The sequence below is a fragment of the Terrapene carolina genome, unplaced genomic scaffold, assembly GCF_002925995.2.
Source record: "Terrapene carolina triunguis isolate 2854851 unplaced genomic scaffold, T_m_triunguis-2.0 Scaffold195, whole genome shotgun sequence".
NCBI classification, from domain to species: Eukaryota; Metazoa; Chordata; order Testudines; family Emydidae; genus Terrapene; species Terrapene triunguis.
The window spans coordinates 198,921-221,743 of record NW_020664546.1 but is presented as its reverse complement, the minus strand read 5'-3'; the positions used below and the strand labels follow the sequence as shown (position 1 = coordinate 221,743).

At 52.1% G+C, this 22,823-nt stretch overlaps 1 protein-coding gene across 1 annotated transcript; it reads right to left on the bottom strand.

Annotated features, from left to right (window-relative positions):
* Positions 1–6,730: 6,730 nt before the first annotated feature.
* SYPL2 (synaptophysin like 2) lies at positions 6,731–22,328 on the bottom strand. Its single transcript, XM_024192634.3, has 6 exons — positions 22,072–22,328; positions 21,900–21,971; positions 16,670–16,794; positions 11,425–11,626; positions 10,332–10,523; positions 6,731–9,490 (listed from the first exon to the last, which is right to left on the bottom strand). Exons 1-6 carry the CDS (start codon positions 22,117–22,119, stop codon positions 9,362–9,364), a joined length of 768 nt encoding a protein of 255 aa, XP_024048402.1. The 5' UTR covers positions 22,120–22,328; the 3' UTR covers positions 6,731–9,361.
* Positions 22,329–22,823: the final 495 nt, after the last annotated feature.

The window sequence follows — 22,823 nt, the reverse complement described above, 5'->3', positions numbered from 1 at the left end:
GACGCCTGGGTTCTCTCTCTGCCCTTGGGGGGAGGGGCACTGGGAGCTCGGACGCCAGGCTTCTGTTTAAGGTTGACCAGATAGCAAGTGTGAAAAATCAGGGCATGGGGTGTGGGAAACAGGCACGTATATAAGGAAAAGCCCAGAATATTGGGACTGTCCCTATAAAATCAGGACAGCTGGTCACCCTATTCTGTGTCCAGCTCTGCCTGGGCTCCCTCCACTGGAGGGAGTTTCACCCTCAACATTTCTACAGCACAAAAGTTATCTAGAGAGTTGTAATAGCCTCTGGGGTTTCCATAGGGCCTTACATAGCACAAGGATCACTAATGCTGTACAGACTGTTTCTACTGGGGGGAGGGAGTGATTCCTCACCTACCTCTGAAGTGCAGGGGGTTATGGCACAGCTAGGGTGACCAGATGTCCCGATTTTATAGGGAGAGTCCCGATTTTGGGGTCTTTTTCTTATATAGGCTCCTATTACTCCCCACCCCCTGTCCTGATTTTTCACATTTGCTGTCTGGTCACCCTAGGCACAGAGCACAGCAGCTGTCTAACACTGCACAGCAACACATAAGAATGGCCAGAGTGGGTCAGACCAATGGCCCATCTGGCCCAGTATCTATCTAGCTCTTTTCTGAATGCAGTTATACTTTTGGCCTTCACAACATCCCCTGGCAAAGAGTTCCACAGGTTGACTGTGTGTTGTGTGAAAAAATACTTCCTTTTGTTTGTTTTAAACCTGCTGCCTATGAATTTCATTGGGTGACCCCTGGTTCTTGTGTTATGAGGAATAAATAACACTTCCCTGTTCACTTTCTCCACACTAGTGATGATTTTATAGATTTCTAACATATCCCCCCTTAGTCATCTCTGACTGAAGTCACAGTCATTTTAATCTTGCCTCATATGGAAGCTGTTTTCCACATCCCTAATCATTTTTGTTGCCGTTCTCTGTACTTTTTCCAGTTCTAATATACCTTTTTTGAGATGGGGTGATCAGAACTGCATGCACTGTTCAAGGTGTGGGAGTACCATGGATTTATATAGTGACATTATGATATTTACTATCTTGTTATTATGGCCCTACCAAATTCATGGCCATGAAAAACGCATCACTGACCTTGAAATCTGTATAAGTTTTACCCTAGATTATACAGATTTCATGGGGGAGAACAGCATTTCTCAGATTGGGGGTCTTGACCCAAAAGGGAGTTGTGGGGGGCTCACAAGGTTATTTTAGGGGGGCCGTGGTATTGCCACCCTTACTTCTGCACTGCCTTCAGAGCTGGGCAGCTGGAGAGCGGTGGCTGTTGTCCGGGAGCCCAGCTCTGAAGGCAGCACCCCACCAGCAGCAGCGCAGAACTAAGGGTGGCAATACCATACCATGCCATTCTTACTTCTGCGCTGCTGCTGGCGGTGGCTTTGTCTTCAGAGCTGGGCTCCCGGACAACAGCTGCTGCTCTCCAGCCGCTCAGCTCTGAAGGCAGCGCCACCACCAGCAGCAGTGCAGTAAGGGTAGCAGTATCACAACCCCCCAACAATAACCTTGCAACCCCCTCCCACACACACAACTTCTTTTTGGGTCAGGACCCCTACAATTACAACACTGTGAAATTTCAGATTTAAATATCTGAAATCATGAAATTTACGATTTTTAAAATCCGATGACTGTGAACTTGACCAAAATGGACCATGAATTTGGTAGGGCCCTACTTATTATCTATCCCTTTCCTAATTCTGTTTGCTTTTTTGACTGCCGCTGCACATTGAGTGGATGTTTTCAGAGAACTATCCATGATGATGCCAAGATCTCTTTCTTGAGTTGTAACAGTTAATTTAGACCCCATCATTTTATATGTATAGTTAGGATTATGGTTTCCAATGTGCATTACTTTGTATTCATCAACATTGAATTTCATCTGCCATTTTCTTGCCCAGTTTTGTGAGATCCCTTTGTAACTGTTCGCAGTCTGCTTTGGCCTTAACTGTCTCAAGTAATTTTGAATCATCTGCAAACTTTGCCACCTCACTGTTTACACTTTTTCTAGATCATTTATGAATATGTCAAACAGCACTGGTTCCAATACAGATCCTTGGGGAACGCTACTATTTACCTCTCCACTGCGAAAACTGACTGTTTATTCCTACTCTTTGTTTCCTGCTATTTTTGTTACCAGTTACCGGTCCAGGAGAGGATCTTCCCTCTTATCCCATGACTGCTGACTTTGCTTATGAACCTTTGGTGAGGGACCTTGTCAAGGCTTTCTAAAAGTCCAAGTACACTATATCCACTGGACCTCCTTCGTCCACATACTTGTTGACCCCCTCAAAGAATTCTAATGGATTGGTGAGGCACGATTTCCCTTTGCAAAAGCTGTTTTGACTCTTCCCCAACAAATCACGTTCATCTACTTGTCTGATAATTCTGTTCTTTACTAAAGTTTCAACCAATTTGCCTGGTACTGAAATTAGGCTTATCAGCCTCTAATTGCTGGGATCACCTGTGGAGTCTTTTTTAAAAATTGGCATCACATTAGCTATCCTCCAGTCATCTGGTGCAGAGGCTGATTTAAGCGATAGGTTACATACCACAGTTAATGCTGCAATTTCATATTTGAGTTCCTTCTGGGCCTGGAGACTTACTGTTTAATTTATCAATTTGTTCCAAAACCGCATCTATTGACACCTCAATCTGAGACAGTTCCTCAGATTTGTCACCTAAAAAGAATAGCTCAGGTTTGGGAACCTCCCTCACATCTTACGCAGTGAAGACCGATTCAAACAATTCATTTAGTTTCCCTGCAGTGGCCTTATCGTCCTTGATTGTCCAGTGCCCACTTCTGATGTAGTTAAACATTTTTTTGCTGTTAGTTTTTGAGTCTTTTGCTAGTTGCTCTTCAAATTCTTTTTGCCTTGCCTAATTATACTTCTACACTTGGCTGGCCAAAGTTTATGCTCCTTTCTGTTTTCCTCAGTAGAAAACACCACCCAACAGGTTCGGACAGGAAGTGAAGAAGTATCCTCTATCACTGGAAACTGCCAGGGGGAACTGAGGGAGGCAGAAGGTAATGACCCGAGATACAGGGTCTAGCAGTAACCATCTATCAGGATACTGGGGTGACAGAATCCCTGCAGCCTCACCCCACCACCTAGGATGAGGCCGTAAGAAGCCTGCACCAATATGCCTGAGAAACTCCAGCAGAGCTGGCCTGACTCTCCTGTCATGGTGACAGAGGACTCCCTTGGGTCAGCGAGGACTGCAGCCAAGGGGGCCCGCTGGGGCCCTGAAAGCTTTTGTCTGTTACAGTGCCTGTGCTGATCCATTTCTCCCCCTTCCACATGGAAATCAATACAGCCAGCCAGCCGGCATCCGCCAGCCCAGCCTGCAGAATGAGTTCATCCATCACTTTTGCTCCTTTTCTAATGAATATTTTCTCTCCTATGAGGGCTGTTGCTAAGTCTCCAAACGGCGATATTTCTCCGGAATCTGTCACTCCTCTTAGCAGGCTGTGGTGGGGCTGTAATCACAGTGTCCAGATCCTCCTTCCCCCAGAACCCTGCCCCTTCCCATCAGAATACAGAGATAAAAGTCAGTCTCACTGGGGTTCTGCCCACCTGCTTTAGTTCAGCATTTGGTCTGAAGGCCTGGAGAGGATTCAGGCTCTGAGAATACGCCTAGGGGTTGGAAATCTCAGGGCTGGGGGGAGAAAGGGCCCCACTGCAGCACTGGGAGTACCAGGTTAAACTAAGGACATGTCTACATGAACAGTAGTGCATGGCCCAGCTCTACCAATGCAGCTGCGCTGCTGCAACGCATCCAGTTAAGACACTCTATGCCAATGGGGGAGAGCTCTCCTCTCGGCATAATAAAACCACTTCCACGAACGGCAGAAGCAGCTCTCCTGCTGGCATAGCGCTGTGCACACGAGCACTTGTCGGTGTAACGTATATCGCTCGGGGTGTGGTTTATTCACCCTCCTGGGTGACATAAGTTCTGTTGATATAGGCTGTAGTGCAGACATAGCCTAAGACAGTGGGAGCTGTGCAGAGACCAGATTCTCCTAGCTGTAATCACAGCCTCTTGCATCATTAGCACTTTGCATGGTTCATTATCCTGCACAGCTCAGGGCTGGTCTACACTGGCAACGCTAAAGCGCTGCCACGGCAGTGCTTTAATGTGCCTTGTGTGGTCGCGGCGCAGCAGCGCTTTAAAAAAACCGCCTCCACAAAGGCTCATTTCCTCTGTGTTCAAAGATGAGGCCTGGCCTGGGGCACATGCAGCAGAGCCTCTTAAGCACCAGTAATTGAGGGAGATTTGGGGTGTTGTTGCACTAGAACCTAGTAGATCAGGCAGAGAGCGAGGGCCATTGCAAATGCCCTTAAAATGAATCCACATGGCAGTCACTGACTGCAGAGTCCCTACTGCACATCAAGCCAAGGCTGTAAGGCCCAGTTCTCACTGGCTGCAGGGCAGCTACCTACACCAGCACTGAATATGATTTAGAGGGAGGAATTTGGGTGTGAGCCCTGAGCCTTGTTTGGAAGGATGATCCACAAGAAAGCCACTGTGCTTTTAGCACTCAATCTCCACAGGAAACTGCATCCCCTTCTTTAGCACTGCCACGCCCATCCCCTCTGTGTCTAGCACCCTTTCATCCTGGCTTCAGCCTAACACTACACCAAAAGATCCTGGCAACAAGGAGCTTGGGCCAGTTTCTGATCTAAGTTACACTGGTGTAAATCCAAAGTGACTCTGTCCAAGTAGGTGGAGTTCCTGTGGATTTTTTCCAGTATAACCTAGATCACAATCCAGCTGCCCCTCTTTCTAGGTGCCATGTACACTGCTGAGATGTACATAGTAACATGAAGCAATGACCACCCCACCCTCACAGCCTTTTCCCTTGGTGCTCACGCTGAGCCTTGGGGCACCCTGGGGCTGGGATCAGCCCAGAAGCATTTTCTCCCATGTTTTCAAAGGCAGGGAAGCATTTTGCCCTGCCTGATTGGCACTTGCCTGTGGGCAAAGAATGGTGCAGCAGCTTGTTGGGGCTAATATGACCCCAACCTATCTGCCTAGTGGGATTTGCTCTGCCCTTAACAGATGGTGGTTTTCCCTTTCTGGGGCGTTCCTGGTTGTATGGCTCTGCTAACATGATTGGTCAGACATAACAATCAAAGCAAGGGTTTTCCCCCCTTGATCCTTGGGGCATGTTGTGGTGGGTGAGATGGCAGTGTATTCCCAGGCCAGGTCAGGGGGGGATGGTGCGACTCTGGCATACGGGTGGCTGTGGCTGCGTACAATATGCCCTCCCTGCCTGGATGCTATGGGTAATAGAACAGGTGGCGTACAGGTGGTGGAGTCAGCGGGGAGACACTGGTCAGAGATGCAGAGATGACACTGCTGCAACAAATAGCAAAGCTGTATTAGGTTACCTAAGCACCTGCCCTGGAGGTGAGTGCAGGCTTGTTCCCTTGGGGCAAGGGAGGCAGCCAGCCCAGCAGCATACCCACCCCTTCCCTGGAGTAATGCAGGGCCCATCACAGGTATGGCCACTGCACTCCACCCCACCCTGGGAGACGTGGGGGCCACAGGCTATCATCAGCACCTGCTGCTGAGTGGATGTCAAGCTGGGTCCTAGCTGCTGATGCACTCAGTGGCCTAGTGCCAGCACCTCCCGAGCCGCTGGGTGGCACAAGGTCTGAATTTGCTCTCCTCCGATACAGGGCGGAGAGAGAGAGAGAGCCAAGCGCAGGCAACAGCTTGCTTGTGCTAACAACTCCCCTTTCAGGGGTTTGAACCCACGGCCCTCAGATCCAACAGCACAGGCCTGCAGCTCTCCAGCTAGGGGAGCATCGGCTGGCAGTAATAGTAGGCTGTTATCTATCTGGACTAGCCCCTCGAGGCTCACCACACATTGCAGGCGTGATGGCTGTAGGAGCCGAGAAGTGGCTTGCTAGTACCGTGACACGAAGCAGGGTAGAGAGCGACTGTTGGAGATGGGTGGGGAGCGCAAAGGAAACCGGCCCGGAGTGGCACCTTGTTGTAGCAAACCCTCACGGCACTTTTTATTCAGAGTCATAACAACAAGCACCAGAAAACCATGCAATGTAATCCCGGGCCGGGCCTGGCCTGGGGAGGCTTCCAGCCAGTCAGTGCCAGGGCACACACAGCAGAGCTCGGGATTGGGCCACTGCCCCCTTCTCAACTCCTGCTGCAATTGGTTGCTTTAACAGTGGCCAAAAGGGTTAAAGAGCAATTGCCTCCTCCCCCCCGTGACCCCTCTTCCTGCAGAGTCACACACATTCAGGGCCCTTTGCTGGCGCCAGGCCTGCCTCCACCCCCAGCCAAGAGATTCTACAGGAAAACGCAAAGCCAGCACCAGCTAAGGTTGGTCCCTCCCCCTCCGCCTAACCCCAGGACCCCTCCTCTGGGATCTCTGTCACAGGGCAGGGCCCAGTGAGGAGAGCACGTCTCTGGCCTGGAGCCTGCTGCCTGAGCTGGGCGGGGCGGGGGTTATCCATGCGGGAGGACTGCAGGCTGCCATCGGAGCTGCTCCTAGTGCTGGGCAAAGGGGCAGGTGCCAACCTTAGCACCAAAGCAAAAATAATAATAATAATAATAATAATAATATTTTCTCTCTCCCCTTTCAAATAAATAAACACAGACAGAACACAACAAGCCTCACAGTAGAAATGGTTCCCAGCCCCCGCTTCCCCACCCCCGAGGGCTGAGGTTACAAAATGCAGAGAAGTGCCCTCTCCTTCCCCCCAGGTTCTGGAGCCATTATTACTAATTACTGATAAGCAAAATAAAGACCAGTCCATTCCACCGCTGGACTCTGGGAAGATCTGAGCAGCATCGGTCCCTGCGGTGGCTTATCCACAAAGAGGACAGACCCTCAGCTAGTGTAAAGCAGCGTCACTTCCTGACTTTCACGGAGCCTGGCAGCTGAGGATTGGCTTCAACTATCCCCCCAAATTAGCAAACAGGGACACAGGCAAAGAAAGAACCAAATGCGGTGGTGGTGCTTTGGTGGGTTGGTTGTCCTGGTACCCACAGAGCCACCATGGGAGCGTAGGAATTATCAGACCAGTGGTCCGCCTAGTCTGGGATCCAGCACCAGCTGCTTCAGAGGAAGGTGCAAGAAAACCCATACTGGACAATTAAAGAATAGCCTGGCCACAGGGGAAGCTTCTTCCTGACCCTTGGCAGCTAGTGGTGGCTTATGTCCAGAAACATGAGGGTTTATACCTACCTCTAGGAACTCAAGGACAGGAGAAGTCGGCCCAGGGCCGGCTGGATGGGAAGCCTGGGTGGGGAAGGGGAAGCCCTCCAGCAACAGATTGGTCGATTCTCTTGTCCTGCAGGGCATCCCGTGGCCACAATAAGGACCACGCATGTGGCACTGGGGCTGTGATGCAGGGAACTGGGCATCGCAGCTGTGTGGGGCTCAGTCCCCTGCGGTTCTGGGGCAGAGACACCACAGGGCTCCCTACAACTGGCCAGAGCCTGGCTGCCGTAGAGGGGCGAGAGGTGCTGGCGAGGGGAAATGTACAAAATATGCAGGAATTGGGTCTTTGCTGAACAGAAGGTCCCCAGCTAACAAAGCACCATTAACACCAGTCTCTCCTTCAGCAGAAGGGAGGCACCCCCATCGTGGGGGAGGAGGAGGAAAGGGAGAGAGTAAGACCAGAAGAGTCAGCGAGGAGCCTGGATTCCCCGGGCCCCTGAACCAAAGCTCTCGCCTGTCTCTAGGGGAGGCAGTGAGCCCTTTGCAACAGAGCAATGCCCTGAGGCTCAGAGGGGTTTACAGAGTTCAGGGCACTAAAGCACCTGCTGAACAAGCCCCTTCTCCGAGAACAAAGCAGGGCTATCTTTGGGACCAGGGATGCTACGCTACCATTCTGCCCAGCGGCTCCGGGAGCACAGAGCACCTTGGGGGGTCAGGGGTTACAATGCCAATGGGCTCGGGGCCAGCTGCCTAGTGCCCCAGTGGCCGGGGGGATGACAGTACTGTTCAGGGGCTCTGTCACCAATCAGTGTTGCTGGGCTCCAGGGACAGGACTAGTAGGAGCAGCTGGTGTAGTGCCAGTGGGGTAAGGGGAGGGCATTACTACTGCAGACAAGGAGACTGACTATGATCTGAAAACTCTGTTTGGACAAAGCTTCCCTTCTGCTTGTGCCAGTGTCAGCACAGCTCAGCCCTGGGTCCTTCTGCCTAGGGCCTAGGGTCATGAACTCGGCTAGTGGATCCTCCACTAGGCTGCGAGAAAAGTCTCCTAGGAGCCAAGCAAAGCTCTCTGGCTCAGGGCACTGGAGAGGGTCAGTCCCCTGCTGCTGCCCCTCGGGGAGCTGATGGAGCAGACACTCACACACACTCGGAGGTTTTATAAGGAGGGATCAGAGGAATCTGGGGCTGCTCCTCAGCTGTAGGACAGGGAGGGGATGAGCACCAAGAGCTGCTAAAAGGGCTGCCTTGGGCAGAGGAACGATCTGGAGATCTGAGTAAGGAACCGCCCACCCCCCGCATTGCCCGTGTGTGCGATCAGAGATGGGAAAGCTCTCCTAGATCACTGTCCGGCAAGGGCAGGATCACACCCCCGTGTCAAGCTGCTGTTACACTAGATTATCTGGCCTAATGCGTGGTCTCCCACTGAGCCAAACTGGAGTTCAAGGGCAGCTGAAAACCCTCCATTAGCTTTCTCCAGGACATACACAATGCGGCAGGCAGAAGGGAAGAGGAGAAATATACCGGCCTTCTCCTCCCAGGAGCAAGAAACAGCATATTCTCCACCTTCCCTTTCTGCATCTTAGTCTGTCTCCCTTGTTCCTAGTCAAGTAGGGGGTAGGTCTGAGACAGCCTCTGCCTTTCCATGGTTGGGCAGTAGGGGGTGCTCTTGCATGAGGGGTGGTCCTGTAGTGCCCCAGTCTCAGGTCTCCCCAGAGCATCCACTCTCACCTGAAAGTGACTCCATACCCCATCTTGTGGCATCTAAACTCCTGATTGGTTTAGGCTCATCACAGCAGCTGTGAAGAGCAATTCCACACAGTCGCAGGCTCGGGGGCCAGGAACGCAGAAACAAATAAATTACACTTATTAACAAAAATAATAAACCCTGCTACCAGAACCTTGGAGTCTGCAACGAGTTATGTATACCTGGGACTGAGCCAGGACTCCCGCCTGCCAGTCACTCATAGGCGGGCATCCCAGAATACTCAGGAGAGATGCCAACATGAGGATGGAGCTTGCACAGAACACGGTCCCACAGCGCTGGGATGAAGGCAAGTATGTGACAAGGTACCGGCTGTCCAGGGTGGGAGGAGGTCTCGAGGGGGGTGGGCAGGCAGAGAGGGTCTTTATTGCTTGTCGATGGCTCCCTGTTCAGCAGAGTTCTCCTTGTTGGTGGCCTGCACGTGCCACGAGGTCTCTTTAAACACAAACCAGCAGTTTCCAGCCCACAGGATAAAATTGATGAAGCCAAAGAGCTAGGGGAGAGTCAGAGAGAGCAAAGGGCACAATTACCATCAGTGCACTCACAGCAAGGCCTCCCAACCTCAGGCGGGTGCGTGCGTCCGGCTGTGCACACCCCGCTACTGGGTGGAATCAGAACGGCTCGGCTATCTGCTGCATGGCCCCCTGGTGGCTCAAAGGATATAAGGCTGCCTACTGCTCCAGCTAACAGAGAACTTCCCTTAGCTCCCCAGGCCTAGAGGCTATGCAGACTTGGCAAAATCCCCTCAACTCTTCAACTGCTGCCTCTGCCCCTGTTCCGGTGCTGAAGAAGTAGCCAAGTCACTCAGAGCGCACACATCCACTCCCAGTGACTGCCTCTCAGGGCAATGCACTCAGTACAGAGACAGCACCCAATGCACCATTGACACCAGGGTGTCTGAGCAGTTCCTGGCACCCTGACTGCCGTTGGTGCACTGGTTAAACTACAGCACCATGTGGCCATCCATCTCCCCTAGGCGCAGGCAGTCCATGTACAGAGGTCGATGGTCCTGGTCCAGCTCTGGCTAACAGAGCTGTGTGCTGGAGCTCAGTCAGTAGCAGCTCATGGTCCCTGGATCAAACCCCAGTGCTGATAACGCCTCCACCCCCACCCAGGGCATGGCACAGCCCAAGAGGCGTCTCCACCAGCGCTCTACTCCAGTTTTGTAGTCACAGGCTTTGCAGCTTGTGGACCAGATCGTGGCCTGGTGTAAATGGGCCGTTCATTTCAACAGAGCACAGCCCATTTACACCAGGTGTAAATCTGGCCGAATGGGTCCCCTGCCCCCTTTGCCTGCGCACAGCTGTGGCACTGGCTTCGCTGTGGGCTCTTACCACGGAGATGTTGGCCAGCCCCATGGCTGGCGTGGCCCCGGCGTTGCACACCGCCTGTTTGAGATGGCACACGGACATGGCGGCGATGAGACTGGACGGCCGCGTGGCCCCCTTCACATCTGACAGGCCTTTGCCCCAGGCTGCAGCTGCCACCAGCCAGAAGAAGGTGAAGGAGACGCTCACGCAGAAATCCTGGGGGGGCAGCGGAAGGAAGGAAACGTCATGCTGGTTCTGGCACTGTGCGCAGCAGGGCTCCTCTCACTCTCCCCAGCCCCAGGCATGGAGATGGGAACGCTCTTCTAGCTCCAGGACCTCCAGCCCACCTGGCCTATGCTGCCTCCCAACACCACCTGCCCAGGGACCAGCCCCCCATCTCTGCCCCAGCCCCTCTGGCAGGCAGATTAGGGCAGACTCCAAAAGATCTAGGCCCAATGCTCCAGAAAGGCCCCTAAATTCCCCGGAGGGTCCCACAAGTGTCCCAGCCCCTCCCCGCAATGTATGCATCTCCCCTGTTCTTTGATAAGCAAAGGAGTTTAGGACCGCCTGGCTTGCATTGCACAGCTTCAGTCTGCCCTTGCTGCCTGCATCTAATGCCTCCCTTTCTTGACTTGAAGCCCCAGGCACCAAACAGACATCTTGCTACATCCCAGCGCGGGGCCTGCAGCCTTCATCTGCGAGCCCCGGCTCTGAAACTGCCTTCAGCCTTCGCACCTAGCACCCAGAGCTGAAGGCTCAATCACTTGGCTGCTGACCCTGTCTAGGATTAGGGGGAATGTGCCTGCTATGGGTCAGCTCCGTGACAGCACCACAGGGAGAGAGTTCCCAGGCTGGAAGGGGCTGCGGGGACAGAATGATGGCTCAGTGGTGGCGGAAGCCCTCAGATGCTCAGCTCTGCCTTCCCAGACTTCCCCTCCCGAGAAATGGGAAGTGACTTGCCCAAGGTCCCATAGTGAGTCAGTGGAGGAGCCAGAAATCAGACCCAGGAGACCTAACTCCCAGCCCTGTGCTCTGGCACAGGTTCTTTAGAGCAAGCCGTGCAGCCGTAAGAGCCACCAACAAACCCCAGCCCTGGGGGCTACGGCAGGGATCTCACCGCAAAGGGAAGCCTCTTGTTCTCTGTGTAAAGGGAGTGAAATCGCAGGTAGATCACCAGGGCTGCCATGCTGTAGAGGAAGGAGAAGACTCCCAGGGTCACGAAGAACTCGGAGGGGGCCGAGAAGTCCCCCATGAGATGCAGAGTCCTTTTAGTGGTGTTGCCCTCGCAGACAGGCATCTCAAAGGGAATCCTGGATAACCTGCCCACAGAGAAAGGGGTGGGGAGAGAGACGCATTTAGCAGGGAGGAAGGTGAGACCTCCATCGGCCCTCTTGGGTAAAAGGAGCCAGCCTATCTGAAGGCTGGGATTGGTGGGCAGAGCCTTGGAAGGCCTACCCCCTCAGATGGGGTGGACTGAGTATGGGGGACAAAAGCCAACAGGATTGGCGGTGCAGGTCATGGGATAAAACCAGCGATGCAGAGGGAGACACTGAGCAGAGAACCCCACAGAGCACCTGCTGCCCAGGAGTCCAAGGAGTTAGTGGATGGCACCCATAGGAACCCTGCCTGGATGTGTGAATGGACAAGGGCCTGGAAAAAGGTCCCACAGTCACAGAGAAACCCCTGTCCTACTTCTTCCTCATGGACAGATGGACAGCTGTCTTGGCCTGTCTCTGCAGGAGGTTGACAGTGTGGTCTTGGGGCTGGGGGGTCATGGGCGGGAGTTATCCACAGAGCAAGGACAGCACGGGCAGTGGCAGGGTAAGATCCCCACACTTCAGCCTACCAACGTGCCTCATCCCTTCTAGGGCTTGACCTACACCAGTAGCCCTGCCCATGGCTGTATAAATGCTGGTGTCTGGTCTACACTTGCTCTTACACTGGAGCAGCGCTACCCCTGGATGATTTGATAGTGTAGACATACTCTAGGAGTGAGTTCAGATTCCACAGCAGTCAGTCCTTGGCCACTCTGTCTATCTGGGTTTCCATAAGGTTGCCCATCACCATGGTATCCAACCACCTCTCTGCTAAGGCTGCCAGCAATGGGGCTGATTCATGCCAGTAACAGAAAGGATTTTGTGACTTGTCACTTCAGTTCCGGTATGACACCCACCCACTCATTTCACACAGGCTGCTAAGAGCCATCAGATGGCACCAGCATTCCAATTCTGTACGCTCTGATTAGACTGCACCCTGCCCGGGCAGTGAGATCTCCTTTGTCCAGGGCAGTCAAGCCCCATACATAAACAGGTAACTTTCTGTCACCACCTTCCGACGCTGAATATGACACAGCCACCGAGGGGTGAAAAACTTTCTGGCCCAATCACCCCACCCACCAAGTTTGACTTTAAAGGAAAAGAGGAATTTTCTCTTCGACCCGATCCTCTCCCTTCACTCTCATGCAGCTGAATACAACAGCACCAGGCTAGTACCCGAGAACTACAGCTGGAAACTGAGCAGAAAGCGAGAGCCAGGTCGGAGCAGGTCTAAATGGGCAACGCTCCACTTCGCTCGGCCTGTGTACCTCAAGATGGAGGATGAGGACCGGACCTGGACAGTGAAACTGAGCAGCCTGCTTTCCATTCAGTGAAATGTATCAAGCAAACAGGGACCGTCAAATGGGGGACAAGTTCGCTAGATGCTTAAAACTCTCCCTGTGTTCATCATCTCAGGGTGTGAGTTTGGTGACGCGCCCTTAGCAGACTGGGATGAGAGATCTACTCTTCCATCTTGTGTTCGGAGCTGGGCAGGAGTCTTGCATATGTTGGAGGTCCCTAGAGGAGCTCTGATGGTGCGAGCACTTGTTAAGGAGGAACGGAGATATGCCCAAGGCCTCGCCACGCCTTCTTGCCAACTGTCCCTATTGAGCAGGGACAGTCACTGTTATTTCAGTAGCACAGTTCTCCATTTCCCCCCTCTCTGAGCCTCCTAGCAGTGCTCCTAGTCAGATGCATTTCAGTGGAGATCAGAGGTGTGCCTCTATTTATAGCTATCAAATGCTGGCAGGCAGGCCGAGATGTGTGGATAGATATAGCCATGTTCACACTTTTCATACGTTTAGCTTCACAGGCTGGATTTCAATCTAATTCTGGCCTCTTTTCTGCTCACCCGAGAGGCCTTTTTACTGATCCCTAACAAACGGGGCTATTCCTGTGCTCGCTTTGACTTCGTTGCTGCTTGACAAACCTTTCTGGCTTTGGGGTGGCTGAGGGATTAACGAATGCCAGCCATAATGGAACAGACCATTGGCTCATCAATGCCAGTACCCAGCAATGGCCTATACCTGAAACATGAGCTGAAGTCTGCAGCAACTTGCCTCCTGACCTCAGCAGCGATCAGGAATGGGGGTGATGGATCCTGCAGTATATTCCCTCTCCCTACCGCACCTCCAAACAGGTGACTGAGGGATATTTTCCAAGGCCAGTTGCCCCTTTTGCAAGTTTACAGCCAATGGAGTAAAGGAACAGCTGTGCAGGATGGGGGGAGGAGCGGGTGATGATGTATGAACACTGTATATGACCTGGTTGTTGGCTATGGTGGGTTGTTGGGACATTCACTGTCTCTGTACGAGTTGATTTAGTTTAATAGTAGGACTGACTAGGAAAAAGTAGGAAGGCAACACAATGGCTGCAGTTAAGCAACCAGCCACTCATTAAAAGAGGATGCCTGAGCTATTTGCTGTGAAGTTGCTATTTCCAGGCTCAAGCCAAGTTACAAGACTTGCTCTGCCAGTACTGGGAGCCAACCAACGAAACAGAAATCAAACAGTTAAAAAGTCTCTCTCTGCCTTGTCAGGGAGGGGCAGATAGACACAGACACCTATTTGAGGGAACTGAAGAAATCAGGCCTTCTAGGCTTCCTAGGGGGTAGTGAACCTTAGTTAAGAGATATGAGTGCAGACTGTTTCTTGTTTAATCCTTCTCTCATGTTATGCCTGGCTCCTACTGTTAAGGCTGAACAATGCTTTGGTGTAAGAAGGCTCTCTGGTTCTTTGTACTAACCACAGCTCACAAGCTCCTGAAGGGATGACCTACTGGTGCTGAACCCACTCGGACCTGTCGGGGTAAGCACGGTAGATACACAAGGTGCTGAAGCACAGGATCCAGTCTAAGAGTGAGAGAATCATGTAATTCCACCCCCAGGGAAGTAAAGGCATGAGGCCTGACACTTGAAGGGGCACATTCAGAGACACCAGCAAGGAGGTCAGGCGTGCAGCCAGCCCATAGCATAGCACTCAGAATTCACAGATGTGACATTGATACCTGTGAGCTACAAGGGGTTAAAGCAGTCACCTCTGAATTATGATGGTTTTCTCCATACACCCACATTAGCTAATTAAGGAGGATCTCAGAGCCCTCCAACCTACAGAGAATTGAGCAGAGAAACTGCTTGACTGAACAGATCAATGGTTTATCTAGCATCTCATCTCTTAATAGTGACCAGTGCAAGATGCTTTAAGAAAAATACCTTGTTTTAAATGCCGTACCAGGGGGCAGGGCAGGGGGAAGAAGAATTTCTTCCTGACCCAGCTGGTGATCAGCATATGCCCTGAAGTATGAGGACTAAAAGCCCTTCCAGTTATTATCAGAGCTACTATAACTGAAGGTGCTGATCTTATTCATACAAATATCTAATCATTCTTTGAAGCTTTGCTATGCTATTTGCCTCAGATAATAGTGGCACGAATTCCTCTCTTGTGGGAACTGATACCGGGTCTGTTCATGCATTCACCCATACAATGCAGCCTGAAGATATCCAAAAGGTTTCACCTCAGTCATACAGCCTCCCTAGCTTGTCTTGGGCAAAGGGTTCCCTATGCTCTGGGGTCTGTGTTTGAAATGCTCTCCTGGATGAAGAGCTAAAGGGCTCAGAACAGATCTGTCCATAATGGACTGGCTCTCCCTTGGGTATTCTGCCTCCAGGAGATGCTCGGAGAGGATACACCTTTAAATACGATGCAGTCAAAGCTATTCAAGCATTGATTAACCCAGCTTTCAAGGTCCCTAAGTCACCTAGCACAGGGCCGAGAAGATGGGCCCATACAGAACACTGCATTCCTGAGTAAATCCCCAGTGAGTGGGGTGTCTATGTTACTGGACAAAACATGTTTCAGAGGAGAAAGAAAAAAATATAATCAACAAAACACACAACCTGCAGGCGCTCACGCGAGAAAGCATGGCCCAACTCTGGCCTGAGGAGCGGGGTCTGCTCTGCTGAGGCGAGAAGAGATCTGGGCTGGGTTGAGGGGGCAGTTTCTCCATTGGCCATAACCTTATTTACAACTTGTGGCCTGACTGCAGCTCTCTTTTCTACACAAAGGGAGTTTTTCAAACATTGCTAACCCCAGCTCAGCTCCACGGGCAGCAGCAATGCTGGGAGCCTTAGGGAGGCAGCTGGCACCATTTTAAGCACCATTTACTCCTCAGAGCAGGTCTAAGACATGCTGATGTCAAAGGACGCAGCTCCACTGACTTCAGTGGAGACAGATCCTCAGTTGGTGTGAATCGGTCTGAGTTACGGTGCTTCAGTGGCCATAGGAGCCTTGCATAGACAGGGCTTCGGTAGAGCATGGAGGTGAAGGCTGGCAGCTCCTCTCGCTGGCTCTCCCCACTTGTTTATTTAAAAATGCCTTGTTCTCTTTGCAACTAAGCTGGCTTAGGAACCAACTTCCCTGCCACACCATAGGATCAGGCAGTGTCCATCCTGTGCCCACTTGCTCCCACTCTTCAGGCATCCAAAGGCCATTTCTTTGGATCCGTTCCCTCGCGGCTTCCTATTTGCAGTTAGTTTGGGGTAATTAAGATCTATACCAGTCTGCCCTCTCCCCTTCCTTTGCCCACACCCATTGCAGAAGGGGTTTTCAAAACCCAAAGGAGAGCCCAAATGGGAGTCATTTTTCAATAGGAGCAGTTAAACAGCCATCCTTCAACTCCCAGACTAAGTTCAATCTGTTTAGGTAGCATTAAAATTAAAGAAAAAACTGCAGTGTGAGTCCTGTTCTGTCAGAAATATCATGCAGCATTGAGTTCCACTGGTTAACAATACATTGCCTCAAAAAGTATTTCCTTTTTGAAAATGGTAATAAAAGCAAGTCAGAGTGTACTCGTTTGGGAAAAGCACTCATCTGGGAAGCTGGGGATAGGATATGGGTTCTGGTGCCTTCACAGACCTCTCTCCATTGAGTCAAGTATTGTTGTCAGGCCAGTCTGTCTATTCAGATGGATTGATTACCATCTCCAGTGGCATGTAACTCTGGAGAGGAAGCATCCTCTGGGTTAGTGCCCAGCAAAGTCCCCCGTTACCTGAAAGGGTATCCGAACTGGACAGAGATGGCAGTCATCTCTTTCAGGTCATCATTGCATTTCACAGTAGCCCCTGTCTCCCCACTGAAAGAGCCGCAAGATCCAAAGGCAAAAATGGCAAAGAGCTGGAAGAGAAAAGCAAAAGGTTTTGGAGTCAGAGGGACTCCAGCTGGTGACAGTGAACTAACAACATGCAACAGGCTCTTCTGAGCTCACCACGCCTCCTGAAATTTACAAGATAGCCTCAGTGTTCACAGGTAAATAGTCCTGAGTTTATTTGGGGCATCATCACAATATAACAATGGCGTATGCACACATCATCATCAAGGCAACATCCTCAACAGTTGCAATGTAGTGCCATGGTCATATGATATCCCTGTCACCTGGTGCAAGGACCCAGCAGAAAACCCAGTCAGCAAGGTCTTTTCCTTGAGTGATAATGTTTGTAACAAGAAATCAGAACAGGCCGACACAAGCAAAACATAGAGAACCAGAACCCAGTGCTCCTGAGCACCCCTGTCTCCCAAGCAACCGCTCTTAGAGCACTCCCCTGAGCAGCAGTGCAAGGGGAGGAAAAAGCGGAGCTGGAGTCAATCTCTTCCGCACAGAAGACCAGGCAGTGCTATGACCCAGACAGAGACAGAAGCAGTCTCTGTAGTCCATTCTGGCTAAGGCCCAGTAAGGGGGACAGTCAGTGCCAACTGGGATGGAGGTTCTGTGATATGGAACTGAGCCGAGAACACCACTGGAGAGCCATCACCAGAGCTCTCAGTTACTGCTCCCCTGACCGGGAGCTGGCGAAGCTGGCAGCCTAGCAGTGAAAGTTCTCTAGATCCCAGGAATCCTCTGAGCCAGGCTCTCTTCCCAGTTCAGTTGGTTGGGATTCTACTTGCTATGTTGCATACGAACTCAGTACGTACCTTCCTCAGAGAGAACCAGACACGTTTGCAGGGACCATGAGAGGTGCGATCTCAGACTACAACCTCTCTCAGGATGCATGTTCCCCGTCACTGTTATGTGCCCCCAGACTGGTGCTCTCACTTCAGCAGAACTACACCAGTTTACAGCAGCTGTGGAGCAGGCCCATTGATTCCTACTGAAGGCAGAGATAAGGCCCAGAGCAGGGAAGTGACTTGCCCAGGAGCACAAAGGCAGCTAGTAGCAGTGCTGGGAATAGAATCCCAGTGTCTTAACTCCCTGCCCCCGGCTCTAGCAGATCCCAGCACCTCCCAGCTGCACCAGCTCCAGGGAAGGGAACAACAGCACCGCCAGGATGACTCCTATAACTCTCCTTTCTAACAAGGCCTTTTGCAGGTTCTGGGGCTGAGGGGGGTCAGCACAGGAAGAAACCCTAACAGGCAACATGCCAGGTTGGCAGAAGTATTTACACAGCATCCGTTTCTGCTTTGCACCACACCCACCTCCAACTACTAGCTGCTCTAAGAATCACTTAGAAACCTGTAGGTAAGGGCAGAGAATAGCTGCAGTGACTGACATAGGCATCATGGCTTAAAGACAGCAAGAGCTGTCCCACTGCTGGAGACAATGGGGCTGATGCCTCCCCCTGGGGCACACTATGGCACCCGGGGCTCTGCTCACAAAGAAGACACTGTGCCACACGGGCAGACAGGCCCCACTGACTGCAGCACAGCATCAGGACACCTGAGCGCACAAGGCAGTGAACACGTCGCTGGCTCATTAAGCTTCCCCGTTCCAAAGATCTGTCACACCAGCGCTTCCTGTGGGGGCTCCATGGGGCCTGATCCCCACCACTGAACAGCTGACAGCACTAGTAACCGTCCAGCACAGTTGATAGATAGCCCACGCTCTCAGTGATTCCTCCTCCCTGCTGAGCTCCTCTGTTCCATCCCTACCCATCTGTGCCAGCAACACAGGCTGGCCGGGCGCCATCCCAAAGATCTCTTCTTACTGGCTCCCTTCCCCACATCGCTCACTGGCCCCCAGTGAGCAGGCCAGCTTGTGTGCACTCCATGAGGCTCTCTGCACTCACTTGGCAGAGGGAGGTGCACAATGGGCTTGTGGGTGTGTGGAAGGGAACTGCCACAGGCAGAGAAGGGACCTGGATGCTGTCCCACGAGACCTAAAGCTGCACACGGTTCTTCCCCGCCCCATTGGCCTCAGTGGGGATTACCTGCCCATGCGGATGGTTGAGCCGGCTCCTTGGTATCTTTGGAAGAGTTTCACCGCAGGGCCACCTGTGCCCTAAAGCCCAGAATCAGCAGTTCAGAAACCTCCCGGAGAATCTGGTGTTTCCAGAACGGCTGATGTGGAGACATGCAGGCAGGTGGCATGGGCAGAAGCAGAGAATCCCTTAAAAGAAAAATCTGTGTTTTCACAAGAACCTCAAACTTCCTGCCTCATTGCAAGATGCAGCCCAATACCCGAATGTCTCTCTCAGAACTGTGAAGCTGAGGGCCTGAGCCTCCGGTAGGATCTTTTTCCTTTAAAGCACCTTTTAATTCGCTTTCTGGGGCTGATGATGGTCAAGGGCCTTTATGCCTCTAAACCAAAATCAGTTTTCAATTACAGGACCAATAAACTGATGTCTTGTTTTCTTTGCCTCCCCGCCCCCTGTAATGAGAGTAATTCATCCATGCAGGAAACGGTTACGAGTCTCAAATGACATTTCCTGTTCTTGGTTCTGAGTTGAATTTCTCTTTCTCTTCCACTGGCATGGTGGGGGGAAGATGAATGTGGCTTCTGAATAGTTTTCTGGTAACTCATGCAGAAACACTCAGCTCTGGTTAAGTTCATGCACCCTGAACTCTGGCTCCCATGAGCGACAGGAAGAGAAAACAACTCTGTGTGTGTGTGTGTACGGGAGAGAGAATGAAAACATAGGCTGAACAGACTGAGGGGTTCCCACTTCATCTATAAAGGACTGATCTATGTAACCAAATCCTGAACAGGCAGAGAATCACAGCAATCGGGGCAGAGGAGGACTTATATCGCCTTGTCCATTCTCAGCCAGTGCGGGACTGTTCCGTTCTGTATAGTCCCAAGTACTTTGCCCAGCCTAATTTTAAATGTGTCTCCCACCATTTTACTTGAGACTTTATACCACAAAGAACTCTTTGACCCAGATGCTCAAAGGTATTTAGGCTCCTAACTTCCACTGACAGCGTAAATACCTTTGAGGATCTTGGCCTTTGTTACCCCTTGTTTTCCTGCATTCAGCTTAAGTTTCTTTGTTCAGTGTTAGAGTGTCCCTCCTAGTTATGCCCCTTCGAACCGCCCTGTATCATTTCTTTCCCTCCCCGGGATTTAAACCCTTTTGCTACTATTGGTTGGAGGCCTGATTCTGCAGCATGCTGAAGCACTTTCCATTCCAATTGATTTCCGTGAGAATTCCAGGTACTCAGCACCTCTCAGATGTGGCTAAGTGAGAAGCGAGGCCAATGTTTGAGAGACCGGCCACTGATTTTGGATGCCTCTATTTCAGGGTGTTTGACTTGAGACATGTTGAATTTTCAGAGGTGCTGTGCACCAGCAGCTCCCGTTGACTTTAGTCGGGACTGCAGGCACTCAGCACCTCTGAAAATCCGGCTCCCAGTGTCTCAGGTTAGGCTCCCAAAAATAGAGGGATCCAAAACCGGAGCTACTTTGGGAAGGTGTGAGCCTAGAGGTGTGCACCCAAAGTAAACAGAGTCACAGACAGCTTCTCAGAGGCTGTGTGGGTGAGGGGCTGGGATGTGGGGCGGGACAAGCAATGTGGGTCTATTCCTAGCCCTGCCAGTGACCTTGGGCAAATCACCTCCCCTGTCTGGTTCACTCTCCCCAGCTGTAAAACAGGGGTCATGACACTCCCCTACTTTTGTGAAGTAATTTCCGGATGAAGAGAGCTACAGGCAAGCCAAATGCTGAATACATGGCACACCATATACTAAGTACAGGCTCCCTGGATCCTGGCAGATCAAGAGTGTGACCTGCCCACCACGAACACTTGCTGAACAGTTCCGTCACCACATGGAGACATGAAACAAATGCAGTACCCTTGATGTGCCATGAGATACGCTAGTGCTGCGGTTCCTCATTCAGACAGAAGGCCTTTTAAACAGTTCCCTTTGCAAACTTTATAATCATAATTGGTGGTATTCAGAACACCAAGGCGGCGTTCTTCTATGGCCTGTTTACTTCACAATGGCCTTGGCGAAACGCTGCTGAGAAGGGGGTGCATATCTTCACTGTATGGATGGGTATGCTGAGGCTCATGGGGGGTGAAATGACTTGCCCAAGGTCACATGAGAGTCAGTAGGATTAGAACCCAGGAGTCCTGGCTCTCAGCATCCTGCCCTGGACAACAGTTCTTTCCTTTAACAGAGTCAGTACATGTAAAGCTCTCTTGACAATGCCTTACACATTCAGAGTGGAGCCTGACTCCGACCCTATAAAACAGTGGTTCTCAAACTTCTGTACTGGTGACCCCTTTCACATAGCAACCCTCTGAGTGTGACCCCCCCCTTATAAATTAAAAACACTTTTTTGTGTATTTAACACCATTATAAATGCTGGAGGCAAAGCAGGGTTTGGGATGGAGGCTGGCAGCTCATGAGCCCCCATGTAATAACCTCGTGACCCCCTGAGGGGTCCCAACCCCGTTTGAGAACCCCTGCTATAAAACAATTGTAACTTTGCCCTCGGAACACAGGTTCTTTCAATAGTGCTGCAGCAGACAACTCCAGCTATTACCACCTGATTCCGTGATCAGAGAAGGTGGCAGAAGGCTGTTCTATAACAGATCTATTCTGAGAGGGGACGGGGTTCCCACACACTCAGCCCCAAGTACTGGGGTCCAAATATGTGCAGGACTCCAATCTCTCCCACGGGAGGCAGGAGAGGAGAGTTCAAGTGAGCTGGGGGACCGTGGAGGCCTGGTATGTGCAGGATCAGAGCTCTGGAAAGATTAAACCACTGCAGCCAGCTTTCCCCCCCTCTCCCCAGAGTGAAACGTGAGCAGGGCTAAGGCCAGTTCCTATAGCTCTCCCCATAAACGCAGGCCTTCCTTGCACATAGAAGGGCTGCCTGGGAGGGGCACCGCATGCCCAGCTCCTTCCCTCCTCTAACCCTACCCCATACCCCACTCACCAAGAACTCGCCCCCGAAAAGAGCAGCCCCCCCCGCAGTGCAGCCAGCCAGCGAGCGCTGCGTTGCTTTGCAGGAACGTCACTCACTGGTACCGAAATAGAAAGAGCCTCTGTAGCAAACTCACCCACTGCAGCACCTTAATGAAGCCCAGGGGCTCCTCCAGGCGGCCCCAGCGCAGCCCGAAGAGCCGCCGGCCCTGCAGGGGAGAGACAAGGGCGGGGAGCCACGGTCAGCCAAGCCCCGGGAGGAGCAGGGAGAGGCAGAGAAAGGGGACAGGAGAGGGAGGGGGGCGGTACCTGCTGCCCGGGCTCCTTGTCGCCAGCCGAGGCGGTGGGCTCGGACATGTTCAGGCTACGGGCAGGGCTGGCCGATGCGTGTGTCGCCGGGCGGAGCGCACCCTTGCAGGGCGATGGGCTGCGGGGAGCCGGGGAGGAGGGCTGGGGGTGAGCCCAGGCGCAGAGGGGGCTGTCCGGGGGCGCTGCTCCGGGGCTGCCGCCGGCGGCTGCTACCTCCTGCGCTTCGCCTTGGCGGCTGCACAAACCCACGATTCAAACTTCTGTCAAACTCGCAGCGAAACTTCGCGGAGTCACGTGGAGACCAAAACCCAGCCCCCGCCTGCCCCTATGCTGGGGGCACCGGCGCCCCCTGTCCGCAGCCGCGGCACTGCCGGAGTGTCCGGGCCATTGCCAGGCTAGGGGGCTGACGCCAGGAGCACGCGGCTAAGGATGGGAGGTGGGGTCCCTTGCCCTAAATTCCCCCGATAACTAATGAAAATCAGGGACAGGCACGAACCCATGAGCTAGGATGAACCATTTTCTCTAATGCACAATAATTAATAATCGATTATTAGTGAATTTAGCGTAGCAAACCAGGATGAATAGCCACTCCGAATAGATACAAGCAGCGCCATGGTTCTGTCTCTCCCCACCTCTCCTGAGGGCTGGGCACTAAAGCAAACACATAGTAAAGTTTCCCCACCGACCCCCAGGCAGTTTGCAGGTGCATTTGTCACCCCCAAACCCCTTGTGCACATACTCACCTGGTGCTG